The following is a 10,430-nucleotide window of genomic DNA, read 5'->3' as shown; positions in this document are numbered from 1 at the left end:
CAACAAACTGAGCCACCCAGGCGCCCCAGGGAGTGTTGTTTTTAATGTAAAGACCTCTATTTTCCCTCTAAGGGACAATGATTTAGAATGACAAAGCAGGGGCGCCTGAGAGGTTCAGTCGGTTGAGCCCTTGACTCTTGATTTCGGCTCAGGTCATGATCCCAGGGTGGTGAGATTGAGCCCCAGGTCAGGGTCATGCTGAACATAGAGCCTGTTTGGGATTCTCTCTCTCTCTCTCTCTCTCTCTCTCTCTCTCTCTCTCTCTCAAAAAAGGCCAAATTTAACCCAGTTAGTAAGTAAAAGTGCTGAGGCTACAATAGAAGTTTCCATATAAAAACCCCATCATCCATAATCCACGACCAAAACCCCGAGCTATTTACAGCCAGATCATAGCTCAGAAAAAAACAAGAACAAAAACAAAAAACGTTTTTAAGGAGAGTCCTACCTCCTCCTTTCACAAAAGAAACTGGACATTTATTTCCCCTGGGAACGATTAGACCCTCCTCATGCCCCTCCCAGGAAATGTCGCCATCAGTCACAATATTTCCAGACCTTGTCCTTGTTATAATTCTGGGTCAGCGAGCACCATTTTCTCCCAAACGCGTCCCCGTCTTCAGTGCATTCGCGGTAGATAAGGCGTCTGTACCAGAAGGGAAACACGCATTTTGCAAAGTCTACAGAGGAGAGAAGCAATCAGGATAAGAAATCTTTCTGTTTTGTACCTCCTCTTTGCCATCACACACACGCGTGCGCCCACACACACCATTCCGCTCGGCACCATCTACTCTGAAATGTTGGTGGGGGATTGGGGTTTTGCTAAATGTTTTCATTTCAAGGTAACGTGGGTGAAGCCCTCATCATACGTCTTGGGGGCCTTGTGACTTCCACACTGCCAGAGATCTGCACAAACCTTATTTTCGCAATGGAACTGACTGTGGATTCCCTTCTCAGGACCCTCTGGCGGGTCGCCCCGGACTTCAGCCCTGGCGACAGAAGATCACTGCCCTGAGGTGTGCAGAGGCAAGGTACTCACCTTCTTCAGAGCAATACTTCCACTGTCCTTGGTAAGTCTTAGTTAGGGAGCACCACTTGTGTTTTGCCTTGAACTTGATGCAGTCATAGAATATCCCACCTCTGTACTGGAATGGAAAGACGCACTTGCCATCTAGAGAAAACAAAGATCCTTCTTCCCTCTCTGGGAGTGTTAGTTGAGATGTTACAAAATTACTTTCATCCTCCCTTGCTTGCACCAGAATCAGAGCCCCTGCCTGAGGTTCTGGTGGGTCACGTAGTAGCAGAGCTGTTGAAACCCCTACCCCGTGTCCCACTTTTCTCCACGGTATAGACACTGTTGGTGGTTTGCTTAGCATTTGACCCTAGTTCCAGAAGTCTATACTAAGGTTAGAAACATAAATTTGAGACTTGTCTGTTAAACAGCTTCCCCTCTGTCTTTTTTCTTTACCTTCTCACATACATGCGTGCACGCACACACACACACACACACACACACACACTGTATATAGCCTGGTTTATCTCTATCCACACTTTTCTGCATGTACATATGGATTTTTCTGCATATATATATATATATATATATATATATATATATATCTCCATCCGTCCATCCATCCATCCAACATATATATAACTATACATAATATATATGTAGGGGTACACATGCTCAGATTTTTTGCTCCCTCCCCAAATGAGTCACACTTTATATCCATAATTTATTTTGAGAGAGAGAGAGCGCACGCACGAGTAGAGGAGGGGCAGAGAGAGAGGGAGACAGAGAATCTGAAGCAGTCTCTGCACCCTCAGTGCAGACAGAGCCCAATACGGGACTCGAACTCACAAACCGTGAGATCATGACCTGACCTGAAATCAAGAGTCGGATGCTCAACTGATTGAGCCACCCAGATGTCCCCATAACCTGAGTTTCTAACTCAGCATATCACAAAAATCCTTTTCAACATATCCTCTCCTCCCCTTATTTTTAGAACTCCTGGCCTCCATTTAAGACAGCTTCCAGAACTTTATCTAGAATTGAACTCGCTATCTTTCTTGCTTGCTTATATTTGCCCTTATGAATGACAGTCATTCTCTATCCATCCATTGATTCAAGCCAAAAATGTTATCCAACGTATCCTTTTAAAGCTTTGTAGCTCTAGCTCCTTTCTAATGCCAATTCAGAGTCTGTGATACGGATTTTGCCAAATTTATTCAATATTTCCCTTATTCAGATTGTTTATCCTCTGCGTATGAAGCTGAGGCAAGCATTCATATATGTAAATCCTTACATATTGAAGCATCTGTTTCTACAGAATGGACTCCCCAAAGCAAGATTATTAGGTTAAAGCACACATGAATTGTTAACACTGCTGGGAGTTGTTTTCTCAAAAGGCAATACCGACTCATCTTTCCTACCAATGTGCTCTTCTACCCGGATTTTCATTAGCAGGAGGCATTTATACAATTTTAAAACACTTGACTTTAAAACAGATGATTCCTGTCTTCCTTTAAAACAGATGGTGCAGTTGGTGTGCCTCGATGGCTCAGTCAGTTGAGTGTCTGACTCTTGATTTTGGCTTAGGTCATGATCCCAGGGTCATGGGATTGAGCCCCGTGTCAGGCTCTGTACTAAGCGTGGAGCCTGCTTGAGATTCTCTCTCTCTCTCTCTCTCTCTCTCTCTCTCTCTGTCCCTCTGCCCTTCTCCCATGTGCTCCCGCCCACACTTAAATAAATACATAAATAAATAAATAAATAAATAAATAAATAACAGATTAAAAAAATAAAATAGATGGTCTAGGGTAACATGAAAAAAATATGAAGCCAGGGAGCATCAGAAAAGATTACTTGTTATTTGATGCATTCTAGGCTGACACCATGCTATTTATATGGCAATAATTGTGGTTTGTTTAAATATCTGATAATACAAGATGTTTCTCTAGCACTTTTTTGTGTATAATATTCCTCATTACTATTGGGCATTTTTCCTCTGTGAATCTTTTTTTTTTAAATTTTTTTTTAACGTTTATTTATTTTTGAGACAGAGAGAGACAGAGCATGAACAGGGGAGGGTCAGAGAGAGGGAGACACAGAATCCGAAACAGGCTCCAGGCTCTGAGCTGTCAGCACAGAGCCCGACACGGGGCTCGAACTCACGGACCGTGAGATCATGACCTGAGCCAAAGTCGGTCGCTTAACCGACCAAGCCACCCAGGCGCCCCATCCTCTGTGAATCTTAAAATCAGGTATTTTCTGTTATATTGGCAGAAATTAAAGAGTGCCAGTAAAATGCCAGTAAAGTTTGGGGTGACTCTATTTCTTGTTTTTGTTTCTGTTTACAAATTGCTTATATCAAATTTTATGAAAAGAGAAAAAAGAAATGTTATCAGGAAAAACCCCACTGCTTTCCCTGTTTTTATAAAATTATAAGGAAATGAACTTTCATTGCAAAAATCTTCTGATCAACTTACCTTTGACTTCCGGAAAGTGAGTTATAGTGTCTGAAAAAGAAAATTTGAAGCTGACATTTATTTCCCAATTCTTATGCTTTCCAGTCAAAAACATGGCATGATTCTTCTATTATTTACAACTCGCTTTGTGTTCTTCAATGTGATTTCATCATTTACTTTAAGTCCTGGAGATTTCTTGCTGATATAACTCCAAAGTGCTTTTGGTCATTGATGTAAAATAGAATGACTTCCTTTCCCACCAGTGTCTAGTTTATTCTCACCAGTATAGAGAAAAACAACTTACTACTGTATATCTATCTTATATCCAGCCACTCTCTTCTTGAAGCTAGTAATCTTTCCTAGTTTTCCTAGGCATTCCTATAAAGTACACATTCATATAAAATAATTGTACTTGTTATTTTCTCTGGTTTATATATTATTTCCTTTTTGCAATGTCACACGTGTTAGATTCCATCATCCCCACAGTATTCACTAGTACTGGTCACAATAGGCACATCTGAGCTTTGGACAGGGGGAATGACATTGAGGTTAAGAATGTCCATTTCAGGGGCATCTGGGTGGCTCACTCAGTTAAGCGTCTGACTCTTGGTTTCTGCTCTGGTCATGATCTCATGTTTCATGGGATTGAGCCCCACACTGGGCTCTGTGCTGACAGCATGAAGCCTGCTTGGGATTCTCTCTCTTTCTCTCTCTCTCTCTCTCTCTCTGCCCTTCCCCTGCTCATTCTCTCTCTCTCTCAAAATGAATAAATAAGACTTTAAAAAAGCCCAAAAGAATGTTTATTTCATCATGGTTGGTAATAGCTCCACAAATAGAAATTAATCCAAAAGTACCAATCACTAAGGGAATTTAAAAATAAAATACAACTTTAGGGGCACCTGGGTGGTTCAGTCAGTTAAGTGTCTGACACTTGTTCTCAGCTCAGGTCTTGATCTCAGGGTCTTGAGTTCAAGCCCTGTATTGGGCTCCATGCTGAGCATGAAGCCTACTTAAAAAATAATAAAATAAAATAAAATAAAATAAAGTAAAACTTTATAATACCATGCAAGCATTAACAAAGATGAGCACAGAAATAGATAGGAAAACATTTGTACTTCATCTTTAGGTGACAAAAGGCATTCTCTATTTCATTACATCCTTTAAGACTCTATTTTTCCAAAAAAGGAAATCACATTATGAAATTGTATGGGATGAAAACTCAAAAATATAAACAGTAAAATTAACAATAATATTATAATTGCTTTCCTCTTCTTTTTCCTTAACTATTACAACAGGTTTTTCTCATTTCATTTATTTTAGAGAGAGAGAGAAAGCATGCGAGCGGGAGAGAAGGGCAGAGGGAGAGAGAATCTTAAGCAGGCTCCATGCTCAGCCCATTTCCTTAACAATTTTTTTTAAGTTTATTTATGTGTTTTTTGAGAGAGGGGGCACAGGGAGAGAGGAGAGACAGAATCCCAAGTTGGCTCTGAGCCAGTAACAGGGTCTGAGCCACCAGCACAGAGCCTGATGCAGGGTGGGGCTCCATCCCATGAACTGTGGGATCATGACCTGAGTGGAAATCAAGAGTTAGATGCTTAATTGACTGAGCCACTAAGGTACTCCTCCTCAACTATTTTTAACATACATTGTACTATATCTTTTTTTTTTTTTTTTTTTTTTTTTTTTTTTGGTAGGCTTCATGCCCAGCACAAATCCCAGCACAGGGCTCAGACTCACAACCTTGAGATCAAGGCCTGAGCTGAGATCAAGAGTTGGACCCTTAACTGACTGAGCCACTCAGGCGCCCCATACTTTATCTTATATATAAAAACATAAAATAGTAGTTTTTCATGAAAAATATAGTTTCTCACCAGGAGAAGAAGCATAATATTCAACGACTTTACATTTTATTGCCAAATTTCAAAAGAAACTCTAATAAAAGAATTTTGATCAACTCACCTATAGCTGGTAGATTGTCATCTGAAAGACACAATTGTAAACAAATATTTATTTCACTAGATTAACCTTTAAAATAAAACACAAATATTTTACTGAATTATATCCCAGTAAGGATAATATTTTGAAGGAGAGGCATCAAAATTTCAGTGATGCTTATTTTCAGTAGTGTCATTGTGGGTGATTTAAAAAACATTTTTAAAAAATGTTTATTTTTCAGAGAGAGAGACAGAGAGACAGAGCATGAGTCGGGGAGGGGCAGAGAGAGGGAGACACAGAATCGGAAGCAGGCTCCAGGCTCTGAGCTGTCAGCACAGAGCCCGATGGGGGTGCTGAACTCATGGACTGTGAGATCATGACCTGAGCTGAATTCAGACGTTCAATCAACTGAGCCACTCAGGCGCCCCTTATTGTGGGTGATTTAAAACTTTTCCTTTTGCTTTAACTGTATTTTCCAAATAGTGTTAATGAACAGGAACAACAAAAACAGTCTCTAAAACAAACAAAGAATCAGGGGTGCCTGGGTGGCTCAGTCAGTTGAGCATCCAACTCTTGATTTTGGCTCAGGTCATGATCTAACCGTTTGTAGATTTGAGCCCCGAGTTGGGCTCTGCACTGATAGCGTGCAGCCTGTTTGGGATTCTCCCTCTCTCTCTCTCTCTCTCTCTCTCTCTCTCTCTCTCTCTTTCTCAAAAATAAATAAAATAAAAATTAAAAAAATAAGTAGGCAAAAATAAATGACTTACTTTTTCCATACCTTCCTACAAAAATAAACCACAATATAGGAGGGAAAACATGTTTTACACCTTCACTCTTCTTTTCTGTTTTGTTTTATTCTATTTCTTTTTAGTACTATCTGAAAGGTACCACTGGAAGCAAACATTTACTGATCTGTCCTTGGCTTTTAGAATAAGATCAAATTAGTTTTAGCATCTGTTAAGGAAAGGTCTTTGCAGGTCAAAGTCACAGGTTTGTTATGAGGGTTGAATAAAAACATACATCCGGGCTCTGCACAGTACATGGCACATAGCAAGCATGTACCATACGGCAACTCTTTCATTGCAGAAAGGATTTCTTTCCTTACGATAATCGTTATTATATTCTCCCTGATGAGGTTCAAGTTTGCAATTAATTTTCACAAACAATAGAGAACTTATATCCACTAGAAACTGCTCCAGAATTCCAGTTTAGGAGACTCTGGTATCGGGCAAGTATTGAAATTACAAGAAATCTCACAGAAAGTGCTAGGGCATTTCATCATAAACGGATTGTCTGTTGTTCGCAGATCTTCAACCGCTCTTTTCTGACATCGGAACAGAGACAGGATCTCAATGGATGTGTTTTTGCCTGTAACCGTTGAACTGGCAAAACCTGTATAAAACATGAAACTTTTTTTTTTTTTTCTGGGAGCAGGAAACATGGCATAAAGAAGGCGATGCGAGATGACTTACTTTTTCACACCTATCACCAGGAAGGATTCCAGTTGGAGGACACATTCAGAATATAAATTGACAGTGAAGAGATGTGGCTAAAGAAATATGCTTTCTCAGAATCTCTAGCTCAGTTGTTCCCAGCTAGCTGTGTGACTCTGGGGACACGACTCAACCCCTCTGTGCCTCAGATTCTCTTCTATAAAATGAGGGCGCTAATTGTACCTACCTCGTGGGCTTGTTATGAGGACCATATGTATTATGCACATCAAGCACCCAGCACACCATTCGGCTTAACACTAGAAATTCTGTCTGCCCTCCACGGGGGAGAGGACATTGACAATTCTTTTGAGTCTGTGGGAACGTTTCCATAATACCACGGGTTAAAGATTTTTAAAAGAAAACCTGACCTAATTATAACAGCAAAGAATTATGGAGAACTCGTGCTGGGAATGTAAAATAGTGCAGCTGCTATGGAAAATGGAAAACAGTAGGGAGGTTGCTCAAAAAATTAAAAATAGAATGGCCATGTGATCTCGCGATCTCATTTTTTTTTTAACGTTTATTTTTTGAGAGACAGAGAGAGGCAGAGCACAAGTGGGGGAGGGGCAGAGAGAGAGAGGGAGACATAGAATCCAAAGCGGGCTCTGGGCTCTGAGCCATCAGTACAGAGCCCGACGCGCGGGACTCGGGACTCGAACCCACCAGCCATGAGATCATGACCTGAGCTGAGGCTGGAAGGTTAACAGACTGAGCCACCCAGGCACCCCAGGCAACCCCCTTCTCAACCTTGCCCATTCCGGGTGGCATCCCTGGAGTGTTGGGGGCAATAAGAATCATTCTCCTCCTGTTCCAGAGCAGCCGAGGCTCAGAACCTTGTCTGAGGTCACAGATGAAACTCAGGCTGGAGCCAGAGAAGGCAAGTGGTGGTGGCGGGGTGGGGGGGAGGGGGTGGCGGCGAGGGGGACTTTGGAGCCCCTTGCAGGAGGGAGGTGGAATACAGGAGGGTGGGAGGGTGCTCAGCCCTCAGCCAGTAGGGGGGCCAGTAGGGCCCAGTAGGGGGCCTCCAGGAGCGCCCGACTATCATTCCGCCTCACCCCGATAAAATAATAAAGGCTCTTGCAATGCAAGATTCGTATTTTAGTGCAAACCTTTGCTAAGGGGCGCCTGGGTGGCTCAGTCGGTTGAGCCTCCCACTCTTGGTTTCGGCTCAGGCCATGGTCTCACGGTTCCGTGGGTTCGAGCCCTGCATCAGGCTCTGTGCCGTCCTCCCCAAAGGGACCCCAGTGTCACCTAATCCCTGAGTGCACCCCAACAGCTCGTAACCGCGGGGAAATTACACTTCGTGCATGGCAAATTTCTAGTCCTGGAATAAGGTCACTCAACCAAGCCCTCTGTGAAGCCTCGCCAGGTCAATCACATCTCCGTCCTCATGAGGGGCATGCGGGGAGTGGGGGGAGGGGTATGCTCGTAGGGCTCATCTGTCTCCTGTCTTCCCACTAGCCAGGAGCATGAATGGAGGCACTCCCGCCACTTAATGTCTGCACCATCCCGTGTGCCTGGCGGGATCCGAACCACCCATCTCATTCCCTCTAAGATGCTAAAACGCAACGCTTTTCCTGGTTCGTCTCTGGAATCAGAGTGCCCCTTATTTCCGATGGCATCTTGTCCGCAGGCCGGGTTACCGTGGGGACATGGTCATTGTGCCCACAGTAGCCAATGTAGGTCATTGTGCTTATGACAGTAGCCAAAGGACAGCGTCAACACTTGTAGCCTGCGTGTCAGGGGCTCAAAAGAAACCCCTAGAGACAACCACAGGGCCCTCCTAGCTCCGGGAAACAGATACTTGCAAAGGGAGATGGACAGTGTGAGTAAACATTTCCAAAGTCTCAGAAGTAGACTTAGCACCACGTTAAATGGAAAGACCAGCTAAGGTGCCCAGAACCGGTGGGTCTTCATTCTTACGCGCCTTCTTCTGAGAAGTGTTACAATCACCCAGACTCTGGACAGCATCCAGACAGTGGGAAAATGTGATGTTGGTAATTCAGGAGGCCCGGCACCAAAAGGGGAGAAATTTTAGGACCGTCTTAGCCAGCTTCTTGTGCTTATGTTTTCTTTTTCTCATGTACCCACAAAAGTGATATCTCATGAAAGAATCCACGTCTGAGACAAAAGTGTTATTCTCCTAGCAGCATAAAACAAACATTCTAACAGATAAGAAAGAGGTGGTGGGGGCCCCCCGAGGTGGCTCAGTCTGTTGAGCATCTGACTTGGGCTCAGGTCATGATCTCGCGGTTCGTGCGTTGGAACTCCACGTCGGGCTCTGTGTTGACAGCTCGGAGCCTGGAGCCTTGCTTTGGATTCTGTGTCTCCCTCTCTCTATTTCTCTCTCTGCACCTCCCCTGCTCGCTCTGTGTCTCATTCTCTCAAAAATAAATAAAAACATTAAAAAAAAGAAAGAAAAGAAAGCAGTGGTCATGGTCACACTGAGGACATCTTGTTCTAAAAAAATATTTATCCATGCTGCATTTGATTTATGTTTCAGGGCAAAGATGTCCTGAAGAATACTTACAAATAGGACATGCAACACCATCATTTTTTTTTTTTTGCCATTTTGCAAAAACAAAAAAAAAATTGTTTCACAACTACGTGTAACCCCCATGAAATGTGTAAGAAATGCATCCATAATGAAGTTTCTTATTGTGTTATTTACAACTGTCGAAGGCCACAGGATTTTGGTAAAGGGTTAAAACAGACTTGCCAAAACTCAGTTCCATTTTCAAAGACGCTAATAAGGCACTTAAAATATTTTAATGCTTATTTATTTTTGAGAGAGAGAGAGAGAGAGAGAGAGAGAGAGACAGAGCACGAGCAGGGGAGGGGCAGAGAGAGAGGGAGAGACAGAATCGGAAGTAGGCTCCAGGCTCTGAGCTCTCAGCACAGAGCCCGATGTGGGGCTCGAACCCACAAACTGTGAGATCATGACCTGAGCCGGTCGGGCGCCCAACCGACTGAGCCCCCCAGGCGCCCCAAGACTTGGTTTTTAAATGGCCACCCCGATGCTGGAACATTGCTACTCACCTTCATAGTCTTGACCAAACACACTGTGAAGCCAGCAGACCCAGAGCAGCAAAAACACCACGTGCAGGACCATGTTCCTCCTCTCAGGGACTGCTGGTTGACCAGCTCATCCTCAGGATTTTAGAGCCCCAACCACTGCTCGTCCCTCCTCCTTCTCCTCCCCTTCTTTTTCTCCAGCATCCCCAGACTCCTCCTTCTCTCCTCCTCTTCCTTAAATTTTTTTAAATGTTTATTTTTTTTTGACAGAGAGAGAGACAGAGCATGAGTGGGGGAGGGGCAGAGAGAGAGGAAGACACAGAATCCGAAGCAGGCTCCAGGCTCTGAGCCATCAGCACAGAGCCTGATGCAGGGCTCGAACCCATGGGCAGCGAGATCATGACCCGAGCCGAACGAAGTCGGATGCTCAACTGACTGAACCACCCAGGCGCCCCTCCTCTTCCCTGTTGTAAGGTCCCCTTCCCTTCTCAGCCCCCCTCCTCTTTCCCTCTCACTCTTCTTCACCTT

At 43.6% G+C, this 10,430-nt stretch overlaps 1 protein-coding gene across 1 annotated transcript; it reads right to left on the bottom strand.

The window, feature by feature from the left end:
- Positions 1-306: 306 nt before the first annotated feature.
- Positions 307-9,999, bottom strand: BSPH1 (binder of sperm protein homolog 1). The gene is made up of 3 exons (XM_078439220.1): positions 9,927-9,999; positions 1,034-1,165; positions 307-674 (listed from the first exon to the last, which is right to left on the bottom strand). The coding sequence occupies exons 1-3, from the start codon at positions 9,997-9,999 to the stop codon at positions 532-534; spliced, it is 348 nt and encodes a 115-aa protein (XP_078295346.1). The 3' UTR covers positions 307-531.
- Between the last annotated feature and the right edge of the window lie 431 nt (positions 10,000-10,430).

Source organism: Panthera onca, chromosome E2 (genome assembly GCF_046562875.1).
Source record: "Panthera onca isolate mPanOnc1 chromosome E2, mPanOnc1 haplotype 2, whole genome shotgun sequence".
Taxonomy (NCBI): domain Eukaryota; kingdom Metazoa; phylum Chordata; class Mammalia; order Carnivora; family Felidae; genus Panthera; species Panthera onca.
The sequence above is the reverse complement of the archived record's forward strand: the minus strand, read 5'-3'. Positions and strand labels throughout refer to the sequence as shown.